Here is a 25,974-nt window from a genome sequence, read left to right on the forward strand (position 1 = left end):
TGCCTTTGGCCTGGGGTGTGATACTGGAGTCCCGAGATCAGGTCCCACATCGGGCTCCCTGCATGGAGCCTGCTTCTCCCTCTGCCTGTGTCTCTGCCTCTCTCTCTCTGTGTCTCTCATGAATAAATAAAATCTTTAAAAAATAATAAATAAAGCTACCAGGTCAGTTCTGATATGCAGCCAGGGCTGAGAACCTCTGCTCTATAATTTGCAGCTTTATTGAGACCTAGGGAGCCTTGTAGATCCCCCATATGGACTGTTTCACTATACTAGGGCAAGATTGCTGGATAGGGTCTCAAGAAAAGAATGTAGAAAATACCAAGAGAAAAGCTAATAAAGAAAAACCACTAGGTGTTGAGCTCAGGCACTGCTGTTCTGCTGCAAGTTTGAGGCATCCCCGTAAAGGGGAGGAGGAGTTCCTTCCACCCTCATTCTCGGAATTTTGGAATGAATCACCTGCAATGCTCTGTTACAAAGTCATTCCCAGAACTGCTATCTGAAGCCGTTTCTGGATTCTAAGAATTGAACAGTAAATACCCCAAGTCCTGTCCAGCTGGTGTACCCCGTAGCACCACGCTTCAGGCCCCGAAAGTAACATGTGCTACCTGTCACCAGCCTTCCTCTTGCAAGGCCCCAGGAATAAGTGGGCAGGCTGGCCAGGGGGTGTGGGAGGCCACATGTGGGCAGAAGGCCAGGCCAGAAGGGCTGTGCTCCACACGGGCCCCCACTGCTCTGCCTGGAGAGGCACCAAGACTCCCAAGATCTGGGCACCTACTCCATTTGCTCAGTGGCCTAAAAAGACCATACCGACCAGGCATGGGAGGGAAAGCTGGAGACCTGGGCCTGGCTGCACCTCCTGGCCTTAACCTAGTGTGAGTTCAGGTGGTTCAATCCCTCTGGGCAGCCCCTTGGATGATGGTACCTGCAGAACCTTCCATGTAGGAGCCAAGTCCAGGTTGGCACCCAGGCCCTTCACTTGACTTACCATTTCCTCCCAGTGAGAAGGATAACCTGGGAAAAAATATTTGCATCTGACATAATATTTCAATTAAAAAAAAAGATTTTATTCTCAAGAGACACAGAGAGAGAGAGAGAGAGAGAGAATGAGGCAGAGACACAGGCAGAGGGAGAAGCAGGCTCCTCGAGGAGCCCGATACAGAACTCGATCCCAGGACCCAGGATCATACCCTGAGCTGAAGGCAGATGCTTGACTGCTGAGCCACCCAGGCGCCCCAGAATATTCCAATTTTCTTAATTTTAAAGTGCTCTTTAAAGTAAAGAATTATATGAAAAAAAAATGCCTACAATTGGCAAATGACTTGGACAATTTACAGAGAAAGACAAAGAGCCATTAAACACTGAAAAGATGGTCACTCTCATTCATGGTAAAACAAATACAAATTACAATTTAAGGAACGGCACCTTAATCTCCCCAATTCAAAAATTGTTAGACAATTCATCATGCTGGTAAGAGTGCAAAGCGCCCCCGTCAGAAGGAACCACATGAAATACCAGGATTTGGCTTTCCTACAAGGTTGGCCATTTAACATGGGTCAGCTGACTGTGGTGTTGGGGGGGGTGTAAGTTGGTACATTGGCAACAGAGGGCAACCTGGCCACCCTGACCAAAGGAAATATATCTAAACATTTACTGAGCAAATCTAGATAATGCAAGATGATCATAAAGGATTACTGTGGCATGAATATTCATTATGGGAAAATTCTGGAAAACACTTAATACACCCATCAGCAGAAACAACCACACCACATGCATCCCTCGGTGGAAACCACAAAGCTGTAGGAAGAATGAAGAGGCTCTTTCTGTACCATTAGAGTATATAATGTCCAATTTATTGATACTGCAAAAAGCAAAGTGAGAATGGTACCCATTGTGTGCTACCATTTGTTTGAAATAAAAAGGTCGGGAGTGGGGCTGGGGCTGGATGTGTGAGATAGGAACATGTGTGTGCACATGTTGAATATTTTTGGGGAAAAAAAGAAAAACAACTCTGGTTGTCTCCAGGAAGAGGGAGCAAAGACTTGAAGGGTGAAGGTGGACAGACATATGCCTTGTGTAAGAATCCTCTTCCGGATCTTTTGCATTTTGTACCATGTGCATGTATTTATTCATTTTTTTAAGCCTCTCTTCCTTCACACCACAGGCAGGTTTTTTAAAAAAAATGTATTTATATATTTTAAAGATCTTATTTATTTATTCACAAGAGATACTGAGAGAGAGGCAGAGACATAGGCAGAGGGAGAAGCAGGCTCCCTGTGGGGAGCCCGATGTCGAATTTGATCCCAGGACCCAGGGATCATGCCCTGAGTTGAAGGCAGACCCTCAACCACTGAACCACCCAGGCACCCGCATAGGCAGGTTTTAATCTAAATAATAATTGCTCTGAGTTTGTCCTGCTATAGGCTGTTCTTGTATGGAGTCAGCTTCTTACCCTAGTATGTGAAAAGTTGGGTGGGTGACACGTGGAAGCAGTGATGACCCTATCAAATAGGATAGAAATTCATTGTCTAAGGAAATAAAATACGTTAGAAGGGGCCACATAATGTGCCCCGAAAGAGAGAGACGGTGGCAGGGGAGGGCCAGTGGGAGCTTTCAAGGCATTACCTCTGGTCACATGTGGTTCCAGTCCCACCAATCATTTCTGAAATGTGACCCCAGAACGTGGAGAATGTCAAATGAACACCTCAACGTTAAACTGAAGGCATTGAAAAATTTATTACGGCAAAGATACAAGAGGACCCTATTTTTTAACATGGGTAAAGAGACTGTAAAACATCTTCTCGCACCATGTCACTGCTACAAAAATTATACCTGTGGAGGAAAACATTTTCAGCATGAGACTCATGTGCTTATGGAAATGTGACCTCAGAGAAGCAAACAGCAGGTAGCCAGCTCCCTGGAATTCAGATCCCTTTGACCAAAAGGCTCTGCGACACCCAGTGGAGTTCAAGTGGATACTCTCTAAGCAAAACCACTCAAAGAATATCCTCCTCTCCTGTGGCTTTTTAATGAGCTGACAGTGAATCAGCTCTGTCAGACCAGGGATTTTTATTTTTTTCAAACCAAGAGAGGCTCTGATGGGCCTGCAGCTCTGGGCCTGGCGTTGCATTCCCAGGGGCACCCGGCCTGCCCCGAGGGGACTTTCCCTAGAGAGTCAAGGTCACGAATATACTTTGTACACTGCTTCTGGGAACCTAAAATGTGGCAGCCACTCTGGAAAACAATCTGGCCGTTGTTCTAAAAGTTAAACCGAGAGTTCTCATATGAGATTCTAGTGATTCTGCTCCTATATACACAAGAGGAAGGAAAACGTATGTCCACACGAAAATTAGTATATAAGCAAGAGTATCATAACAGCCCCCAAATGGAAACAGCCCAAATATCTGTCAGCTGATGAATGGATAATTAAAATGTGGCCTACCTGTATAATATTACTTGGCAATAAAAAGGAATGAATAAAAAAGAATGATACAGGCTACAATATGGCAAAGCCTAAGAGACGTTGTGCTGTGAATGGAGCCAGTCGTGAACGACTATATATATGTTACATGATTCTGTGTGTGAAGAATGTCCAGATCAGGAAAACCTACAGAGATAGAAAGTACACTAGTGGTTGCCTAGGGCTGGGTAACGGGATAGGGAGATTAGTGGGCGATGGCCAATGGGTGTGGGGTTTCCTTCTTGTGTAACGCTATGTTCAAAAATTGATTGCGGTGATGATTGTACAGCTCTGTGAATCTGCTGAAAGTCATGGAAGTACATACTTTACATGGGTGAATTATGTGGTATGGGAATGCTATCTCAATAAAGATGTGGAAAAAAAAAAGATTGGGAAGGGTTGTCACTCCTCAGAGGCAACCAGCCATGAGATGCAGGGCACTTCTGGCCTCCTGCTGCCTTGGAGGTGTCTCTAGATAAATGAGGATGGTTGACCATGCCTGCCTTCCTCAGGGTTCAACTTCAGGATGTAGCTCCTTGACGAGGGATCTCTTATGTGAGGGGATGACTTTGGTCCTTGCGATCTGTCGTGTGTGGACTCTACTATACTTGAAAACCATAACTCTACCCAACCCCCACCTCACTACTATGGAATCCAGACTGCTCCACCATGCATTCCACCACCAGGTCTGACAGAGCTTTAGCTCCACATCTGGCTGTGAGAAGCTGGCATCATGGCAAGAGGACCAGACTGACTATTAGAAAATCTGGGTCCAAGTCTGAGCTGCCCTTTATGCTTGTGTTCTGCTCTTGAGTATACAAAGGAAGGGCACAGCCAGAGTGATATCTGATCCTTCCAAACACACGCAGAGGAATCGGGCTTATTATTAACATTATTAACAGCCAGCACAGTTAAGTGATGAGGCTCAGCATGGTCTTGGTCTATGTTTTTGAACATTTTGGGGTCCAGTATTCTTTCTAGCTTCCCTGTGTGGACTTAGACAAGTTGCATGGCTCTCTGTATCTTGCTTTCGTCATCTTAAAATGAGAGCAGTTGAGGGGTGATAGCTAAGTTTCCTTCAGACCCTAACAGCCTGTTATTTTATGATGATCTTCCTTGAAGGTGGCCTTCTTTCTTTCAGTATTTTAAATAACAGTTATATCCTCTCCCAGCCCCTACCTTGAATGAGAAGAGAATGCCCCTGTGAACTAGATCTCAATGCAGTTCCTATCATTTTCATGAAACAGTCTCTAAACAAACCAGTTTATGTCAGTAATTGCTCCTCAACTGGAATTAACTTAGTGATTACCAATTCTGCTCAGGTGTTTTCCTCATTGTTTGAGAGAAAACAGCCTCATGTTTGCCTGTTTCTCAAATCTATGCCTTATAACTAACCGATGCCTTGTTCCTACCAAGTTCAATTTGGCTTAAGGAAAATGATATTTGATTTTTCAAAGTGAATCAGTTGGATAGATGGGGAGTTGAGATGAATAGTTGGGTAGATAATGGCTGGATGGCCAGAAGATTGGATAGATGGCTAATGGGTACATGGATAGGTGAGTGGTTAGGTGGATGGACAGAAAGGGACGGATGTATGGTTGGGTAGATAGTTACATTGTAGTTGGGTAAGTGGGTGACTGGATGGTTAGATGGAAGTGTAGATAGATTAATAGGTAAATACAGACAGTGAGACGTAGGTGGAATAAGAGATACGCACTTGGTCCCATTTTCACCGCTTTGCACTGTGATTTGTGAAGCCCCCAGCTTGGGCCGGAAAAGATTTATCACATGGTTGTTCCAGAGGAACTTAACCTTCTGGATTTTTCCAACATTGAGGTCCACATCAATGTCACGCATATGAATTGCATGTGGTTGGAGGGATCCTCTGAAAGTGCAGACATAAAATGTTAGATCAGCTGGATATATGAATACGCAGGATGATAATAATCTATTGTTTCTCCAAATAATGGCTGTCATTGTTTTTTTTCTGCTAATACCTTGAATGACTCTGTATACATTCAGGGGCTGCCAAAACACAAATGTATTTGTGAAGAACACGTCTTCAAAAAAATATAGGACTGTAGAATTCTAGTCTTAGTTTGTCCTTAGGGGAAATCAAATATTTGGGGAGCCATGTTAACCTTATAGTTACACTACAAGACTAATCAATATAATGTCTTATTTTAAGGATGCATGTGGCTTCAGAAGTCTTCTGTTAGGATTTCATATGGAGAATAGAGAGTTGTGAAAGAACTTAAACTTAACATGAAAAGCATTCTGTAAAAGTTAGTAAAAAAAAAAGAATATTATTTTATAGCACACTTATGTATTCATCTGGCACATATTTACCAAGCACCGCATATGCCCAGTAGAAGCTAGGTGCTGAGGCTACCGCAGCAATAAGAAGCTAGGTGTGCAAGTGTTGGGGTGAGGGTGGAGAGTGCATGTGTGTGGGGGGGAGTTGCTACATAAACATGCCTTGCGAAAGGAGAATTTGATATCTATAAAACCCAAGTCAGAAAGTGATGACTGACATTCCAAAAGAAGTTAGCAAATATCTGATTTTAAATAGTGAATTCCCCCTCTGGGCTTCACTCTTCTCATCTGTAAAATGGGATGATCGGCTTAGAATTTCCTCCGGCTCTGACATTCTAGAATTCGGTGCTTCTCCAGAATAGATGGCTAGATTTATAAAGCGTTTTTATACCCAATTCTTAGGAATACTCTATTATGAATATTATGAGTATGAAAAGTATGACCATTTCACTTTACTGTCAAACTTACTTGAAAATTTCATATTGTTTTGAGTTTGCATTACTTCCATACAAGGCAATCCTAAAGTACCCACTCGTTTTCTTTTTTCCAGCCAGTGTGACCGATACCCTGTATCTCCAACCTGTCCAAAGACACATAATCAGTTCAATTAACTCACTTTGTTGAAAAAAAAAAAATCATCCCATGGAAGCATTCTTGTTCCTAGCTCTGAATCCCCAGTCTGAAATGTCGCTAGTACTGAGGTAGAGAAACCCTAATCTGGAGCTTTCTCAGAGCATTCATACATATACAGATAAGTTTATAAAAGAATATCCAAGGCTTTTTTCCCCTTCCACAAATATGACGCGCTGTTATTCTCTATTGTCTCCACCCCCACCCCCCCCACCCCAGAGTGATTTACCACCTCTCTCTGTCCTGCTGTGTTCTGGAATGCTACCCCCACCAGGGATCTTGCCACTGGCATTCAATTGAGTTCAGCTGATAAGAGATGTGCACAGGAGATCAGAAGGCAAGATGAAAGGGGCAGGACCATCTCTCCTGCTCCCCTGGTGCCTCCCTGGTTCCAGTACCAAATGTCTGGCAATAACTACCCCCTCTATGATAGCATGCCATTCCAGGAGCCCCACAACCACCAGATTCTGGGTGCCTCAGCATTCCTTGTTTGTTCCTTTAACCCTGCCCACACCTCTCAAAGTAGATCTTTCAATAAAGTCTCTTCATTTGAACCACTCTGATGAGTTCTCTGTCCATCGGGACCCTGACTGACACACACTGTAATGTATTGATATGTGGGGTTTCTGCCTCTTGTCTTTTCATTTACTATGCTTTAGAGGATTTCTTTCTTCAGTACATGGAACTATCCCCTTGCCTTTTATTGGTTATTGGTTATTTACCAATTTGTGGGCATCTAGGGTTCTCCTCACTAAACTTTTGGTATTAAAAACAATGCTGCAGTGCACATCCTTGAGCACATCTTCTTATGCAAGCATTGTCCTAAGGTATGTCTGAGAAGTGGGGTGACTGGGTTGAAGGAATATGCATATATGCATATCCAGATGCATCCAGATCCACATCTGCATATCCAGATGTTATAGTTACTCCAAACTGTTATCTTCTATCGTAAGTATTGTGAGGATTACATGAGATACTACATGTGAAAAGTGTTTTGTAAAGTGCTATATATATACTTTTTTAAATTTATAACTTCCTTGAAAAATAACACTCTTCTATTCAGCCACCATATACTATTACTTATGACAAATGAATCTTGATGATTTTACCAACTTGTACTTTGTTGGTAAGAAGCGGGGCAAAATAACAACACAAACGGCGTGTGTGTGTACGCACAGGTGCACATATGCATGCACGATGGTGTCGGGGAACTAGTAGGACAGATAATCACAGGTGTGACCTCTTGACTTACAGTGACTTTGCCTCATGCGACCCTCTCTTCCCGTTAATGGATTCATCCTTCCTGCCACCGGGGTGGGTGAACATAGGACCAGCCTGTGCCAATCATCATTGTACTTCACTCTACTGATCAGGATTGTTGGTTAGATAATGTCCTTCTATTACATCTAAGCTGGTTGGTGTTGTCCGTTGCCAGGCGTCCTGACTAATTCGGCTGATAACACCTTCCAAATTACTTGCAAGAGGTTTTAAAGGAGTAAAATGGAAACTTACAAGTAAAGTTACCGCTGTCTCCTGTGTTCAGGAAAAAGGTTTGTCCCACAGCACTGGTATTCCTCTGAAATCGGTCAGCGTAGTGCCCCATTTGGGGACATCCTTCAGCTGGGCAAGGGAAACAGCTATCCTAGTGAAAAAAACATAATTTGCTTGCTAGGAGTAGGCTTTGAGTGATTCAATCAATTAAGCAAATAATTCATCTTTCCATCCTATTAATCTACCCATGCACCTATCCATCTCCCATGCATCCTCTCATCCATCCAACCATCCTCTCATCCATCCATCCATTCTCCCACCCTCCACTGACATCCATGCATTCATCTACCCATATATCCATGTCTTCATCCTCAGAACTGTATGAAGCCCTGCTGTGTCCCCAAAGAAATACCCAGAAAACTTGGAGTATAGTTGAGTAAAAAAAGTCCTATCCAGGAAGCAATAATGCTACAATATGGAAGGGAAATGCAAGACATCTTCTAAGAGGAATAAATGGGACATGTAAGTTATTTCAAAAGAGCAGAGGAAGAGAAGGTCTGGGACCATCTACACTTTGCTGTGAATTATATAATTGATCCCTCTTTGATGTTCCCCAAATGGTAGTTCATTCGTTGAAGTCTGGAGGATGTGGTTTGTTCTGTTCAGATCAGACCAACATTTTATGCTACCATGGCACTGGTCTTCTGTTCTTTGCTCACATCCATCTTCCACGGTGTGCAGAGCTATTTTGCAATTTGGAAAGCACAAGACAAGTACGGGAGGCTGTGTATATTATTATCCACACCCTAACAATACCTAGGATGGTCAAGGCTACACAGTGAATACTCACAGACCCTGGGGATTGAACATGATATCCTTTGGATCTTAGTTCAACCCAAAAACGTTAAGGTCAAAATCAGTTTTGAAAGGAAACATGTGAGTATAGATGTATTTTTATTTTTACTTTTGAAAAAAAATATTTTGAAACTTCAAACTTTTGCAACCCCAACATACTAACTAATTCAGGCAAAAAGCTCAACCTTTCACACTGGTTTGTTGTTGGGGAACAATATCCCCTCAAAGATCACTAAAGGGAAATGGGACTTCCATAATGGATAAATTGGGTAGATTTTTTTTTTTTAAATCTTAAACAAGTAATCAAACTGTAAGTCATCAAGTATTAAGATGATGTGCCACTAAATGAATGCCAATGCCTCTGGTTGCCGTGCACTGAGGACTCAATAACACCCAGTAAATCATGAAGAAATAACCAGACAAATTCAGATTGTGGAATATTCTAGCAGACACTTGGTCTGGAATATAACTGTCAATGTCTCATAACTGTCTTGGATGACCAATGAAAGATTGGAGCTGTTCTAGATTAATGGAGACTCAAAAAGGGGCTCAGTCAGTTGAGTGACTCTTGGTTTTAGCCCAGGTCATGATCTCAGGGTCATGTGATTGACCCCGCATAGGGCTCTGGCTCGGAGGTGGAGCCTGCTTAAGATTCTCTCTCCCTCTCCCTCTGTCCCTCCTTGCCTGCTCATGCTTGCTCTCTTAAAAAAAAAAAAAAAAAAAAAAGAAGAGAAAAAGAAAGAAATTAAAGGAAAGGGAAAAAATGCAATTCAAGAAGAAGAAGAGAAGAAAGAAAGAGAAGGAGAGAGGGAGAGAGGAGAAGAAAGGGAGGGGAGAGGGAAGGAGGGAGAATGAAAGAAAGAAAAAGAAAGACAGCTAGAGGACATTATTTGGATATTTGGAGAAGTTTGAATATGAACTATGTATTAGAAAATATTAGTATATCAGTGTTAAATTTCTTGAATATTGTTCTATAGAATGGTCTTGTTCTCAGGAGATGAACATATTTATGAGTAAAGTCTTGAGTTTGCTTTCACATAATTTAGAAGAAAACTATACATATACACACATTCAAATGTTAACAATCGGTGTGTGTAGGTGATGGGTGGACAGGTATTCATGTACTCTTGTAGATTAGGAATTTTCCAGAATAAAAAATTGAGATCTAGGGAAGGCCTAGTAGTCAGGTCCCCTCCTACCCACCCTGCTTCCAGGAGAAGGCTCTATGAGGCTCGGCATGTGCAGTACCTCCTCCCTTTAGTCATGAGGCTAGAGCTCTTCTCTGTTCCAAGCCATAGGGACAAAATCCCTACCATCAACAGGGCCACCAGCATCTTCCCCCAGCCCTGGGGTGACCTACCTCCTGAAACTCATGGTAAGAGGCACACGGGTAGCCCAGGAAGCCATCGGGGCTCAAGATGCTGCTCGAGTAATACTTGTAGCTTCTTAGGTGATTGCAAGCCACAAAGTCTCGGGCTCCTGGGGGAAGCAAAGGGCATGGGAGCTCACAGGAGGCATTTTACTTCTGAAGGCTGAACCATCCTGCCTGAATGAGGAATCCTCTCCCCTTCCCGCACCCCTCACCCTGCACATTTCACAGATGGGTGTCAGGGCACAGTTTGGAATTTCGGTGCCTGACACTTTGGCATACTTAGGGGAGAGTAGAAAATCTGGGGACGTGTTTAGTAGTGGTGGTTGGCCAGAGTGGTTTTTCCTCTCCCCTATACTGTGTCCACTTGCTGGGAAGGTCCAGCTCAAGGGCCGGCAAGTGTTGGAGAGTGACAGGTGCTAATGAGCACATTTGTACAATCCTCTGAGGATGGTATGTAATGTAAAGGGATGATGAGGGCTGGGGGCCATGCAGGGGGCAGTGAGGAATGTCTATGCAGAGAGTGAGAGAGAGAGAGAGGATAGCAACAGACTTTAAAGGGATCCTACATGGCCCAGTCATTGCATGGTGAAGGCCCAGATTATTTGTTCTGAATTTTCGTGAGAAGCCAGTGTCTTGACTTTCACATGAAAATCTTTCTATGCTTAAATGATAGCAGTAAATTCCCACTTTTTTATTAAAGATTTTATTTATTTATTTATTCATGAGAGACACAGAGAGAGGCAGAGAGACACAGGCAGAGGGAGAAGCAGGGTCCCTGCGGGGAGCCCAGTGCACGACTCGATCCCAGGACCCTGGGATAATGCCCTGAGCCAAAGGCAGACCCTTAACTGACTGAGCCACCCAGGGCCCCTCATTCCCACTTTTAAAATTCCCACTTTTAAAAGCCAATTACACACTGTTGTGGGTTGTATTCTGAGGCTGGGCCTCAGTTTGTGAACGGCACACACGGGACAGGCCTTTGGAGCGAAGCAGGCTTATTTGTGGCTTTGGCCCCAGGCTGAGAACTTCTTTCCTACTCTTCCAGGCACAAGGTAAAAGCATCGGACAGTATGATTACTGTGGCCTCCAGCCACTCTATCTCTGCATTTTATTTACCATCTTTTTCTTGAAACCAAAGTCTTTTTGTTTGGAAAATTATTTTTTCACTTCTCTAGCTACTGGGTACCAAACTTGCTAAAAAGTGATCTGCAGCAACATCAGACATACCTGGAGGTCACTTTGGGGCTGGGGCTCTGGTGGGCTCTGGTGGGAGAAAGGCACCCACTGCCCAGGGAGAAAGGCACATTTCCCTTTGCTCCAGGGAAGCAGCGGTGGGATTACTTCCCCACAGTTCTGGGCTCCACCTGCCCCATGGCCCAGAAACTTCCTGCAGAAGCTGGTTCCGTGTGTCCCACACCAACGCTCATTACCAGACAACAGGAGGACCTGTTTCAAACTTAATTGTTTCTTTCATCCAACACTTCTGCCCTGCGATCCCATCACAGAGGAGCAAGCGGATTTAATTGTTCCTCTGCTCAGCGCCTGGGTAACTCGGAGCTCCACACAATAGGTACACACTCCAGTGTCATGGGCTTGTTCACTCTCAATTGCCTTTTAAATTAAACCTGGGACCTATTATGTGTACCCTGCTCGTCACTGCTGGGAAGGGGCAGCCCTTATTGTGACTCTGGTGGTCTCTCAGGGGGCGGAGAAGCTGCGTCTTCCCTGGAGTTACCTGGTGCAGAGCCCAGAGGAGGTTAAAGCCCCACTTACTGCCAGTGGATATTGGCTGTGGCTTTAGCAACCTGCTATTTATTTATTTATTTATTTATTTATTTATTTATTTATTTATAAACATTTTATTTATTTATTTATGAGAGAGAGAGAGAGGAGCAGAGACACAGGCAGAGGGAGAAGCAGACTCCCTGTGTGGGAGTCTGATTCAGGACTTGATCCCAGGACCCCAGGATCATGCTCTGAGCCAAAGGCAGATGCTCAACCACTGAGCCATCCAGGCATCCCTATTTATTTGTTTTTTTAAAGGTTTTATTTATTCATGAGAGACAGAGACACAGGCAGAGGGAAAAGCAGACTCCTTGCAAGAGCCTGATGTGGGACTTGATCCCAGGACCCCAGGATCCCGACTTGAGCCAAAGGCAGATGCTCATCTGCTGAGCCACCCGGGTGCCCCGCAACCCTACTTTTTAACCTCAGCATATGAAATATAAAAATGACACCGAAGGTCACTGAGCTTTGTGTAATGGACTGGACTGCTTGCTTTGGGCTAGACTTCGGTGTGTCTGGGAGGCCCTGGCTTCGGAGAACTCTCAGCTCAGACAAGTAAGGACTAAAATGAAACAATCACAGACTCGAAGCCTCCACTCTCAGGGAGGACAGTGAAGCCCGGTCTTGCAGGGCAGGGTGGTGGTGGGGTGGACAGGAACAACCAAAGGTCAGAATAAAGGCAGCTATCACAGATGATGTCAAGGGTCACTTCATACTGGGGGCACTGAGCCCACCCTCTCACACGAACGGAAGTCCACACAAGGTGCATCCCTCAGAGCCTAGGTCCTCCTGCTTCCAGCTCACTCTCCCCAAACCCACAGAACATGTTCTGCACCTCCGCCTCTGTCTCCCTACCAGCTCAGCTCCTTTCTGTGCCTAGAACTTGACCACAGCAAATGGCAAGAACGTCTAACCCTTCAGATCTTTGCTTACGCCCAGCAGTCCTTCAGGGAGCAAGCACAGAAGACAGAGGGTCAAAGCCCAAGCTGGGTCTTTGCCGGTGGACTGGTCCTGTCATGCCTCAGCATCCTGACAAGGGGGAGATGGTGCAGGATGGGGCACGAGATCGGGGGTCTGCAGCTAGAAATTGGGCTTAAATCTCGGGTAGCCTTGGGCAAGTTTTATAACTTTACTGACCCAGTGTCCTTGTCTGTAAAATGGGACTGATCAAAGCAAAGACCTCATGACATTGTCGGGGAAATACCTGGCACACACCACGCACTGTTTCTCCCCAAGTGGAGCAGCCGCTGTCTTGCCTCCCTAACTCACCTACCTTCCCATATGCCATTTATGTCAATGATGGTTGAAAGGGCATTCTTCTGACATCCAGGCATTTGCTTTCCTCCATTTGGATAGAAATCCAGATGACCCACCTTTTGGCTCATTCCAAAACCTGAAATATTGTAAGCGGAGATGATCAGGGAGGTGAGCAGTCCCAATGTTAGGTTGTGGTCACAGACAGCATTCGACTCCTTTCAACCACATCGAGAACCTTCTTGGCAAATTCTCTTCTCGGCAGAGCCACTGTACCGTGTCTGTGGCTCTGCAGAAAGTGCTCAGAAATGGGCACGTGACAAGACAAGAAGGGAGGAGAGCACACAGGAGGAGAAATGGGGGGAAGGTAGGCTCTGGGTGAGCATGCACACATGTATATTTGTATGTGTATGTGTGTCGGTCTGACGTGGGGAGACCCTGAACGGTCCTGACATGCCCTGACACCACTATGTACCTGCAGATACACACCAGGACTGGTGCAAGTTTTATTACTATATTCATTCAAAAATTTTGACTTCTATGTTATATCATTATATTGAGACCACATTCCGTTATATTGCTATCTTGAGAACCCAGTACAAGGGTAGGAGTTTTGGTTTTTGAAGCACGCAGACCTGTGATCACAACCTGGTTCTACTTATAGACTCCGTAATGTTGGGCAGTTCCCTCGGCAGTGAAATTGTAATAATAATAATACCCACTTTTAGGGTTGTTAGGATTAATGAGCTAATGTGTGCAAAAGGTTCAAAGCAGCACATAGTAGATACTCAATGACTGATATAATTATCATTAAAAACATTTTTCTATTGGCATGTTTCACGAGTGGTTGTATAAGAAAATAACGAAGAAAAGAACATTGACTTAGAAGAACCAGACAACAGGATATATTTAATATCCAATAAAACAAACTGCAGCCAGAGCTTTGACAAAAGAAGTAAAAAAAAAAAAATTCAAAAATTAACTTTTGCATTTTGCAAGTACAGGTCAAAGGTCAATAAGGACACATCTATCTTTGGATATGGGCAGACTGGAAAGGATGCAAGATTTGAAAACTAGTGACAGCCTTCCAGGCTGTAGAAGAGCTTCTGGTTCTACCTGGGGTGGTAGCGGCTGATACCACAGGCACTGTCCTGGCTGGCACCCAGGACTGCTTGGTGCCCAAGGTATTCGGAAGGTGCGCCTTTTTGCATATCCTCCTTGTAGTATGTGTGTGGGGTGCACCTGGACCCACTCTCCTCAGTTACAGCTGGTCACCAAGAGGTAAGGTGGGGAACTCACCTAGGAAGGGGATTATGGGAGCACAATCCGTGTGAATCACATCCACAAACATGGCATCAGACGGGTCCAGTCGAACCTCCTCAGGTGTGCCTTGGAAGCATGGCTGTGCTGGATCCAGTCCTGAAATCGGGCAGGTGGGTAGTTAGGCCACACTCTAAGACAAACTAGGATCTAAACTCTTTATCCACAAGATCCATGGGGATTCCTGGGCAAAGAGTCCCAGATCTCAGCAGCGTGACTTGGGAAATTGGATCTGTAGCTCCTGGTCTGCTTAGGAGAGAGAAGGTAACATGGAAAGGCTAAAAGTGGGGTCACTATCCACAAACCTCCAGAAGACCCCAGTGTTTGACTTCTAGCAGGATCTAGGTGACCCCTGGCTCCTTCACTTCCTTTGTCCTTTTCCCCCTCATGTGTTACTATTTGGCCACTGCTCTCCAAGACTGCAAGCTCCCTGACCTCACCCAGGTCCAGCCAGTCCCCAGGCCCCAGGCCCCACACTGCTGGTCCCCTCTGGCTGCTTATGCTATCCCCAGTCTGCTGCTCACCTTCCCATACCCTCCCCTAATAAATCTGTTCTCTCCAAGACCAGGCTCAAACACCACCTCCTCAGGGAAAACTTAGCCTCTCCTTCCTCAGTCCACGCCATCCCCATTGTATAGGATTATTCTGTGTTTGATTAATTCGACTCTGAATTTTACTTGCCTCCTTTATGGTCTGCCTCCTGGACTAGACTGTGGGTCTCTTGAAAGGAGCTGTGCCCACTTCATCTTTGAGGAGACACAGAGGGTGGACGCAGCAGGGCACCCAGGACTCGGGCACCTGTATTTAGCCCTGGTTTCGATCAAGGTCAAATACCTGTCCTCGCTGAGTTTCAGTTTCCTTGTCCAGAAGGTGGGAATAACAACCACCTCTCCTACAGGGTTATGATGAAACCCCCATGAAAAGATGGAAGAGAAGGGACTTTGCAAACTGAAAAATTTTATAGAAATATGAACTACAATCCCCGTATCCCTCACCCGATGCCAGCACAGAGCCCTGAGCAAAGGAGACATTCATTACATGTTAAATTGAACTGTTTGCCAAAGCCACATGTTGATTTGCCCGCACAAAATAAATAGTTGTCTGTGGCTTGTGTGCGTTCATCTTGCCAAGTAATTTATTCATTTATTCAGTATTTACTGAGCACCTCCAATGTGGCAGTTTTCAGGTGACCACTTTTCATTCTCTGCTTGTGCATGGCACAGCATACATACTTGTGGAGCTGATGACTCAATTTAAAAACCTCAGTTTATTATTATTATTATTATTATTATTATTATTATTATTATTATTTTACTCTTGCAGTAATAACCCGAAGTCATGTGCCTAATATGCCAGTTGTATTTTCCTTTAAAAAAATAAATGTATTTTTATTTGCAATCAGGTGTTTTCGAATACGCATGAATACAGGGACGGCTCCTTTCGGATTCAAGTGGGGCACCCCCTGCAGGCTGCACCTGGGGGCCCGCCCGCCTCTCCCGCACCCGCACCGGCCGGGCGGCGCCGCGCACCTGTGATCCTGCCCACGCGGCCGCCCAGCCTCCTGCCCGCCTCTGCTGCCGCGTGCGCGCCCAGGCTGTGGCCGATCAGGTGCGCGTCCTCCGGGCGGTAGCCCAGCTCGGTCTGCGGACGGGTGGCGCGTCAGGTCCCGCCGGCGCGGGGGCGCGGGGGCGCGGGGGCGCGGGGGGCGCGGGGCCGTGGGGGCGCAGGAGGCGCGGGGGGCCGCGGGGGTGCAGGGGGCGCGGGGGCGCGGAGGGCGCGGGGGGCCACAGGGGGGCGCGAGGCCGTGGGAGCGCAGGAGGCGCGGGGGGCGCGGGGGAGCGCGGGGGTGCAGGGGGCGCGGGGGGTGCGCGGAGGGCGCGGGGGGCCGCGGGGGGGCGCGAGGCCGTGGGGGCGCAGGAGGCGCGGGGGGGCGCGGGGGCCGCGGAGGGGCGCGCGGGGGGGCGGGGGGGTGCCGCGGCCCGCGGGGGGCCCGGAGGGCGCGGGAGGGGCGCGGGAGCCGCGGGGGCGCGGAACTCGGGAGGAGCCGACTCCAGGGAGGAGTCCCCTGGAACTCGGGCTGCTCCTCCCGGGATCGCGCGACCCGGTCCGCAGCCTGCGCGGGCGGTGCGCGGGGCAACAGTGCTGACCAGCGGCCACCGCGTCAACTGCAGGCTGCCCTGGAGGGGATGGGACCCTTGCGCTGCCTTCAGCCACCCACACCCCGCGGGGGTGGGGGGGACCTGGTCCCCGGCTGGGGTTGGGCCTGTCTGGGAGAGCGTGGGTAGTGGGCCTGGCTCTGGGATTCTCCAGAATAGACCTTCCAGAAGGCTGTAAGGGGCCTTTCCTCCTGGGCTGAGAAAGAAGACTCCTCTGGAACTCCCAGAATAGCCTGCAGGAGAGACTTTCTTTCCAAAGGGGAAACTGGGGCTCAAAGAGGTTAGTTTGACTCAGGCCCCATAAGTAGGAGTCTTTGGGACAATCCAGGAGGGAAGAGAGGTGCAACTTCACATTAGGAAGGCCCTTCTTGGGCTTCCCGCCTGGCCCCAGCCCAGGGAGCCTTAGGCTGCCTCTTAGGTACAAGGGAGTGGTGCTTGGGTAGCCCCTTTTCTGCCTGCTACCCACAGGATGTGGCCCACGCAGGGTTTTACCGACAGCTGTTGTATGAAGAAAGCTATTTGTGCTCCCACAACCCGAATGTTCTGGATAGCTTGGGAATATCGTGTCTTTGCCCCACGTTTCCAGTCCACACAGATGCAATTCACCTTCTCCACTTTAAACATTTTCTGGGGAAGACAAGAGAGAGAAACCAATTTATTAACAGCCACAGACTGTACACTCCAAAGATAGGAATTCATACCCATGGAGCACCCAGATTGTGCCAGAACTCTAATATTCCTTGTACTTGTCCAAACTTTCACCACGTCACTATTGATTGAGTGTGCTTATCCGCACTTAACAAATGTGGAAACTGAGGCCCAGAATGGATTAAATGACTTGAGCCTGAGGTCTCACAGATGTGACACAGCCAGATCAAAAAGTTCACTTACTAGATGAGGGGTTAGTTAGCAAACTATTGCAGTAGGGCCAAATCTACCTGCTTTTATAGATAAAGTTTTATTGGAAGGCAGCCACACCCATTTGTTTACTTATCTGTTATCTCTGCTTCGGAGCTAAAACAGAGTTGAGCTGAAACCATATGACCCAAATCGAACACAAATGCTGGAGGGTTGAAGCCCTGGGTATGTTGCTTTTATGTTCCCAACAATGCTTTGGTGGGAGATCTAAGGTATTAAGGGACACGTTTAATCAGATAAAATTTAGACTGAAATAAGATAGGACCCTCTCAGATATGCACATCTTTTACACCCGGGCCTGTGACCACAGTCTGCTGCCCAAGCAGAGATACTGGTCCCTTGGCGTAAGGGCGGGGGTAGGGAGTAGGGGATCAGATGTCAGATAGGGCCACTCCATACACTTTGTTCATTTGGGGGTGCCCTGGACTGAGACTTGGTTCAAGAGGGGAAGGCATTAGCTAGAGACCCGGGCATCATGTTGGGTGGCGTATACCTGACTCTTCCATGTCCAGGTTTACACAGTTTCCTTCTGGGGCTCAGGGGGCATGTGCAAACACCCAATTCCAAGAAAAGAAGAGAGCCCTTGGAGAGAAGCTGTTGAGGTTGGTCCCTGTTCAGACTAAGGCCCAAAAAGCCATGGCCCCCGGGCACCTCCTCCAGGTTAAATCTGCAGACACACAGCATCGTGGTGTTTTATGGACAGAAGACCTGGTTTTTCATTCCACCTCCAGATTCAACGTTGGGCAAGTACTGAACTTCTTTGTGCCTTAGTTTGCTCATCTATAAAATGGGAACATAGCTATACCTTCCTCACTCTACCTGCACGGTGTCAGGTTCATGGTAAGTGCTCTAGAAATGGATGTTATAAATAATAATTCATTACTAATATTCATGATAACTTTAGAGCTGTATTGTCTAGTATTGTAGCCACTAGCCATGGGTGGCTATTCAAAACTAATTAAAATTAAATGAAATTTAGAATTCAGCTCTGTGGTCACACTAGCCACATTGCAAGTGTTCATTAAGCACAGGTGACTAGTGGCTCCTGATTTGGACAGTGCAGATACAGAACATTCCCATCAGCACAGAATGTTCTATTGGATAGCAAAGCTCTAGAAGTTAAATTTAAGCACTTTCCTGTCACTCAGGGGTTTTACATAAACCATCCAAGACAAATGTCAGGTAATTTGCTATAGTTTCCACCTCTGGGACTTTCTGATTAGAATCTGTTTTTTTTTTTTTTTTTTTTCAGCCTCAAGAGCTGGTTGGCTAGAAGTTGTTGGTTTGGGAGAACTTGACCACAGATGCCTTGAGAACCTAGGCTTTCCTTGGTGGTTTTGGGAAGATCACTTCTCTCCTTGGGTGTCTCCTTTCCCAGCCTCAGGGATACGGGGCTGCGGTGTTTGAATCTGGGTGCTGGGTGCTGGGTGCTAGAGGGCTAGATGCCGGGGGTTTGCCCCTACCTTGCACATGTCAGACAGCCAGTTCTCCTCCCCCTTGTCTATGAAGCCGTGGATGATGAAGCGTGTCTTGCGGTCCAGTTGGAAGTTTGAAGCCTCAATGGTGTCTAGATCAGTGGCAGTGATCAGCTGGTTTAATTACAAAACGTGAATTTGAATGTTGGCCTTTCCAAGCCATGGACTGTTAGAGCCAGCTCCATCCAGTAAGACTGAAATTGGATCGGGCTGGAGCAGGCCTTCCTGACCTGAGGTTGGAGGACAAAATTCATAATGCCCAAGGTCATGGACTTCCTGTTTTCATTAACCCCTAATTGAAATCTAGCATTTCTGTTAATTATGAAGCTAGGCAACAAACCACAGTAGCCTTATACCACTCACAGTTTCATGGCACGTCGCTGTTGTTAATAGATACCTTAAAATAATTTATACTCATTTAAGATTGCAGCAGTTGTTAGACCAACTGCTAAATCTTGTTTAGTGAGATAGTAAAGTAGCACATAGATTACTGTAGCACGTATTTATCTCTTTAAATGTTCTGATAACTGTTTTTCAATACAATTGGTGTCCTTTGTAATCTTACGTGTTTTACTTTATGCATTTAGAAACATCATCCGGAGAAGGGGCCCTTAGGCTTCCCCAGATGCTGAAGAGATCTCTGGCCCCGAAAAGATGAAGAACTCATGCACCCAGAAGTACCGGGCTTGAAGGGGAGGTTCAGCTCCGTGGAGCCCTGAGGGGCATCTCAAGGTCTTGAAAACTTAAGAACAGATTTCCAAATGCCTGCTAGTCCCCTCCCACCAGACCCCCTAGGCAAGATTCCATGAAGAAGAATCTCATTAAAACAGCACAATAGCTATGTCTAAGCAGATGCCCCACTGGAAGCTCAGAGTGGGGTGCTGGTCCCCTAGGGCCCCACTGTGAGTGACCTCAGGGGCCTATAGATAGACACCTGGCTCTGAACTTTGACTGGAGCTGTGAGCTGCTTCGATTCTGAGCAAGTTCTCCTTGTCACTTCTAACCACCTGCAGACAGCCGGTCCTGCTTCCACCTAGCAGGCCCTCTGGGAACTGGAGGGTGCTCCCATGGTCCCCACCTTTTGTCTTTTGTGGCTAAGCATTCCTTCTTCCCCGTCTGTCTTCTAGCCCCTCAGGAAGGATTTATACTTCCACACCTCTACCCAACTGAGGGGCTTCTCTCCTTCCACTGCCTGGTGCAGAAAGAAGACAGACCCTCCCAGGGAACACCAGGCCTGGGCTTCTCCATAAATGCTGCTTTCCCAGGAACAGGCTGCTGATGCAGGGAAGCTCCTGAGGTTCTATGCACAAGTGTGTGTGAATGTGTTAGTTTCTGGTTTGGGCGTCCATAGATTTCATTACATGTGCATAATGGTTTATGATCCTGAGAGCTAGGATGGCTGCGGGTCTAACATTGGTGGGGAAGCATCACCTGCAAAGTTTCAAGGCAGTGCATTTTTCCTTAGACAGCCATGTGAAGGGTCCAACATGGGCGCCCACATCTGCCCACCTTACGGCGTTTCCGTCCCACACTTACTTGGAAGTTGTTGGGATTCTCATTTGTGTACAGAAGAAAGCGAGTGTTGATGTCCTTGGGATTCCAGGGAAATAACTTGAAAGGCCGCTGAAGGGTCCCACTCCATGGTTTGTCATCGGGAAAGCAGCCAAGATGTCCATAACAGATCTCCTTTCCTGGGGCAGGAAGAGCAACCAACAGGGCACTCGTGGGGTTCTGGAAAAGAGCACTGTATTCTCAACTACACAAGAGGATTCTTCAGGATGAGCCCGGGCTGGCTATGGCCAACGCTGGTCTTCATCTTTGCCAGTCATTGTTCCCCAAACTTCCTGGTTATAGGGAGTCACCTGGGGGCTGGGAGTGACTGTGTGTCATGTACACCATTGTCCCCAGGCTCCTCCCTCAGAGGTTCTGATTCAGAGGATCTAGGGTGGGGTGCTGGGAATAGCATGCGTAATGCTGTTTGACCCTTATCATCCCACCTGTTGGGGAATCACTGAGAATTCCTGGGACCCTTCTGCCTTAAAACTACTTCTTCCAGGAAACTCCCAGATGGCCTTGGATGTATATTCATCAAGCATCAGGTATTTATCAGGTGTGATATCTGTGACACGGTACTTCTTGAGTCACCTTCCTCTCTCCATTACATCAACTACCGGCCATGCATTCGTGGGTAGCTGCCCAGTTCACATAACTTCATGTCACCCTTTTGCACACACTTTTGCCCCAAATTATTCTCTGCCATTTCAGATTTTCCCTGTTGTTCTTTGGAAAGGTAGATTTTTAAAGAACAGAGATGATTTATTTTTGCATCAGTACATGCAACTAGCCGATGGACCCAAGTGACCATAAGTGCCCGGCCTTTCTCTAATCTACAACACGAACATTTCCACAATGAATTGTCACTGAGGATGACATAATCGCATCTGGGGGATTGCAATGGTTCTCTCTTCTAGGCTTCCTCACCTCCTAAACTGGTGTTGCCAAATGTTGACCGTTCATTGAAAAGCTGGTAAGAGTTAACACTTGTTTCCTGTGTGCCAGATAGCATGCTAGCACTTTACCAGGATTATCCCATTTAAGACTCAAAACAGCCCCACGAGTAAGGAGTTTGTATTATTACACCCATTTTACAGATGAGGAAACCAAGGCATAGAGAGACAGAGCAAGTAGCTCAAGGTCACAGCCAGTGGTGAAGCCAGGATTTAAACCTGTAAAGTTTAATTGGGAACATAGCTAGGATAGCTAGGTGCTGAGGAGATATGGAGACAGATCAGATTAAACCCTGCCCTGAAAAAGAGAGAGAGAGAGAGAGAGAGAGAGAGAGAGAGAGAGAGAGAGGAAATCTAACAGGGAAGGAGTAATGATGGAGTGAAATTCACACTGGAAAGACAAAAGATGAAAATGATGCTTGCCTCTGGTGGCAAATGCAGGGGCTTGGGGGCCAGGTTACCACACCTGGGCTGTTAGGGGGAGACGGGGAAGTGCTGGAGGGCGTGAAGCTGGTGAGTGGTGTGGAGCCTCCTGTAGGTGGCTCAGAGGAGGGAGGGCCTGTGATGGGCGTGGGGTGGGGGGGTATGGCATGGGACAGTGCAGGGCCAGTGAGCCTGGGGAGGTAGGTCACAGGCATCCTGACCTCCGATGACAGTGGAAATTAAGGCACAGGTGGGGAGATGGGGGTAGGAGGTGGCTTCTGAGCCTTGTATGGGACAAGTGAGTTTGAGGCATGGTGGGAGGCCCTGGGCTTCAGGAGGGTGGGCAGCCAGGCCGGAGGCGAGGCAAGGGGGAAGCCTGACGACAGAGAAGGAAGAGGAGGAGGTGCCCGGGAGTGACTTTTGGGGGCTGCCCAAGTCTGGGGCAGGAGGAGGCAGTAAATCAGCAAAGGAGACCAGAGGGGTCAGAAAGGCCTGAGATGCAGCCGCATCCACCCCAGATTCTGCTGTTGGGAGCCAGGTCTCGCTCCATGGCTGGGATGGAAGGGAAGGCCCAGAGGGGGCCTGGGGACAAGCCAAGGGGACAGGGGGAGGAGTCTGGATGCAGAAGGAAGCCTCAGCAGGGACCCGAGGAGGAGGCCGTGTCTGCTCTTGAGGGAAGCAAGCTCCAGCAGGGTTTGGGGAGCCGAGCCAGGCAGTGAGGGGTCCTGCTGATGGGAGGAGGCGAGGCAGAGAGGGAGAGAGGCGCTGCATGCACCTGTGAGGCACACCTCTGTGGAAGTGGGGGTGACCGGGAGTGAGCAGGCTGGGGACTCCAGGGGGCTGTGGCGGCAAGGGAGGCATTTTCTGTTCCAGGACAAGTACACCCTGGTATCTGTGTCTGAATCTGGACAGAGGCCAGAGAGGGACCGATCGGAGCTGGGGAGACAGAGACCCTGTGAGGAGAGAAGGTGGGGGCCGTGGGCAGGAGGGTGGGCTCCTTTGGCAGGCCTGGCAGCAGGGGAGCTGTCAGGGGACATGTCTATGTGACATGAGTCTGCTGACATGCTCCTGTCTCCTCGGGGGGGGGAGGGACTGGGTGTGAGGGGTCTGCCACAACTGCCTCCCGCTCCCCTGGCCCCAGCTGCTGCCACCTCTGCCACCGGCCTCACCGCCCCTAGAGCCTTTGCAGGAGGATTCCCTGGGATCACCCGTGTCAAGCATGTTGCCGCAGAGCCAGCACTCCCTGAATGATGGCAATTGTTGTTTTTCTTGAAATAATGGTGATGCTGTTATTTATGGTGATGGTAATAATGGTGAAAATGTCTCTAACCGCCTTACCCAAAGGCCAACCCAGGCACAGTCACTTTCTCCTCAAAGGGATGGTGACAGCAGGACGCCAGGGTGGCTCAGGGGTTGAGCGTCTGCCTTCAGCCCAGGGTGTGATCTCAGGGTCCTGGGATAGAGCCCCGCATCAGGCTCCCCGCATGGGGCCTGCTTCTCCCTCTGCCTGTGTCTCTGCCTCTCTCTGTATCTCTCATGAATCAATAAATAAAATATATTTTTTAAAGATTTTATTTATTCATGAGACATACACAGAGAGAGAGAGAGAGGCAGAGACACAGAGGGAGAAGCAGGCACTATGGAGGGAGCCCGACGTGAGACTCGATCCTGGGACCCCAGGATCAGGCCCTGGGCTGATGGCAGCACTAAACCGCTGAGCCACCCGGGCTGCCCAAATAAATTTTTTTTTTTTTTTTTTTTAAAAAGATGGTGACAGCATCCTCACCTCTGACTACTGTGGCCAGCAGGAGAAGGCCGACGGTCCAGGAAGGCAGCATCTACGTGGATGAAAACAGGGACTCGCACGGACACCCCTGTGCACTGCTCCCAGGCCGCGGTAGCAGAGCGGGGCAGGGCAAGGGGCCCTGGAGCACAGCGTGTGAAACCAAAGCCCAGCGCCTGGGCTCCCCGGGCTCCCCCCAAGGCTGAGGCCTCCACACGTGTGCACGTGTGCACACACACACACACAGGGCACCCGTCTGAGCCCCTCGCCCCCGTCTCTGGGTCTCCCCACTGCAGTGCCCCCCGCCAGCTCCCTGTCCCCACAGGGACCATGACTTACTGTGCAGCACTGGAGCTTCGTCTCTGAGCCCAGCGGGTTGGCTGCGGCTTTTATACGCAGGCCCTATCCTTTGCCCTCCTCGAGGAGAGAATGGGGAGGCTAGCCAGGCTCTGCACATGCGTGCTCGGAACGTAGGTTACCACAAACACATAACATAAGCGCATAAACACGTACCGCCTGCTCAGCCATATGACCAAGGAGCTCAAAAGACTAAAACGAACACTACTCAATGATAGCTTTGTTTAGAAACAGTCTATCTTAAGACCATTTCTGAGCTCTGCCAACTGTACCTTGACCTGGAGATAAGAAGGTCACTGGCTTCACTGCTAAGAGGAGGACTTGGGTGAGGAGCCAGGTGCCGCCCTGTCATTTTTTTTTTAATTGACATATAATTTAGATATACCACAGTGCACGAATCTTAAGTTTAAAGTACAGTGTAATGGGTTTTGACAAATGTGTGTATATGCCCTAGATCAACATATGGGACACTTCCAGCAGCCAGCAGTTTCTCTCATGATCTTTTACCATCACGGTCCCAGCAGTGCTTTGGTTTCTGTCACCATGGGTTAGTTTGACCTGTTCTAGAATTGCTTAGATAGTATGTGCACCTTACATTTTTGCTTCTTTCCCACAACCCATTTTTTTTTTAAGATTCTATTTATTTATTTATTCATGAGAGACACAGAGAAAGGCAGAGAGATATAGGCAGAAGGAGAAGCAGGCTCCTCGCAGGGAGCCTGATGTGGGACTTGATCCCAGGACCCTGGGATCATGCCCTGAACTGAAGGCAGATGCTCAACCACTGAGCCACCCAGGTGCCCTCCCACAACGCTTTTTTTTTTTTTTTAAGATTTTATTTATTTATTCATGAGAGACCCAGAGAGACAGAGAGAGAGAGAGGCAGAGACACAGGCAGAGGGAGAAGCATGCTCCATGCAGGGAGCCCGAAGTGGGACTCGATCCTGGGTCTCCAGGATCACACCCTGGGCTGAAGGTGGCCCTAAACTCCTGAGCCACCCGGACTGCCCACTTTTTTTTTTTTTTTTAAAGATTTTACCACAACCCATTTTTGAGATCATCCATGTTGTTACATGTGTAAGTAATTGGTTACTTACTTTAATTGGTTACTTTATTACTTTTAATTACTTTTTTATTAGCTTTTTTATTACTGTGTCATAACTGATTTATTTCCGTGAGTACACTCCAGTTGGGTTATCCATTCTTCATTGGTGAACATGTCGGTTCTTTCTAGTTTGGGACCATTATAAATGATGCTTCTAGGATTGTTCTGGTCTGGTAAACATTTTTAGGAGGACACATGTACTGATTTCTCTCAGGCTTATACCCAGGAGTAGAATTGCTTGGTCCTGCGGCGTGTGAATACTTAAACACTCTCCCAAAGTGACTGCACCCATAAAGTCCCACTGGCAGTTGGGTGACAGTTCTAATTATTCCACATTCCACTTCTGCCTTTTGACCAATCCCAGAAGCCCTGAGGTTGCCAGCAATTTCCTGAGGGTTTCAAGTGTAGAAAAATGTTTTTTTTTTGTTTTTTTTGTTTTTTTTTTTTTTTTATGACGCTCCCTTCTGAGAACTCTGAGGTGAGCAGTGTGGAGTTGAGGGAAGCTAAGGAATGAATTGGCTTCTGAGAAGTTTTTTGAACAAGTGAAGTGATGATGTGATGATGAAGCCTGACAGGGTTGCTTGTGCCTCAGTGACCTCAAAGCTTAATGTTGTCCAGCAGCTGAGAGAGGAGGTCAGCTCTGGGGCTCATAAAGAACCCCACTGAGGAGCCTGGAATGACATTAGGCTGAATGGAAACCCGAAATCCATGACATGGCGCCAGTGTGGCTGCTCATTGCTCTTGAGAAAAGCCAAACTCCTTACCATGGC

At 47.5% G+C, this 25,974-nt stretch overlaps 1 protein-coding gene and 1 long non-coding RNA gene across 2 annotated transcripts; one reads left to right on the forward strand and one right to left on the reverse strand.

Annotated features, from left to right (window-relative positions):
* Positions 1-2,708: 2,708 nt before the first annotated feature.
* LOC140620815 (pancreatic lipase-related protein 2-like) lies at positions 2,709-24,280 on the reverse strand. The gene is made up of 13 exons (XM_072805176.1): positions 24,082-24,280; positions 23,746-23,797; positions 20,566-20,720; positions 19,018-19,143; positions 17,129-17,263; positions 16,010-16,121; positions 14,460-14,579; positions 13,180-13,299; positions 10,110-10,228; positions 7,916-8,045; positions 6,242-6,353; positions 5,175-5,342; positions 2,709-2,829 (listed from the first exon to the last, which is right to left on the reverse strand). Exons 2-13 carry the CDS (start codon positions 23,795-23,797, stop codon positions 2,766-2,768), a joined length of 1,413 nt encoding a protein of 470 aa, XP_072661277.1. The 5' UTR covers positions 24,082-24,280; the 3' UTR covers positions 2,709-2,765.
* LOC140620816 (uncharacterized) lies at positions 15,895-21,981 on the forward strand. The gene is made up of 4 exons (XR_012020530.1): positions 15,895-16,088; positions 18,286-18,394; positions 19,617-19,761; positions 20,157-21,981. It is a non-coding gene; the product is annotated as an uncharacterized lncRNA (long non-coding RNA).
* Positions 24,281-25,974: the final 1,694 nt, after the last annotated feature.

The sequence above is a fragment of the Canis lupus genome, chromosome 29, assembly GCF_048164855.1.
Source record: "Canis lupus baileyi chromosome 29, mCanLup2.hap1, whole genome shotgun sequence".
NCBI lineage: Eukaryota > Metazoa > Chordata > Mammalia > Carnivora > Canidae > Canis > Canis lupus.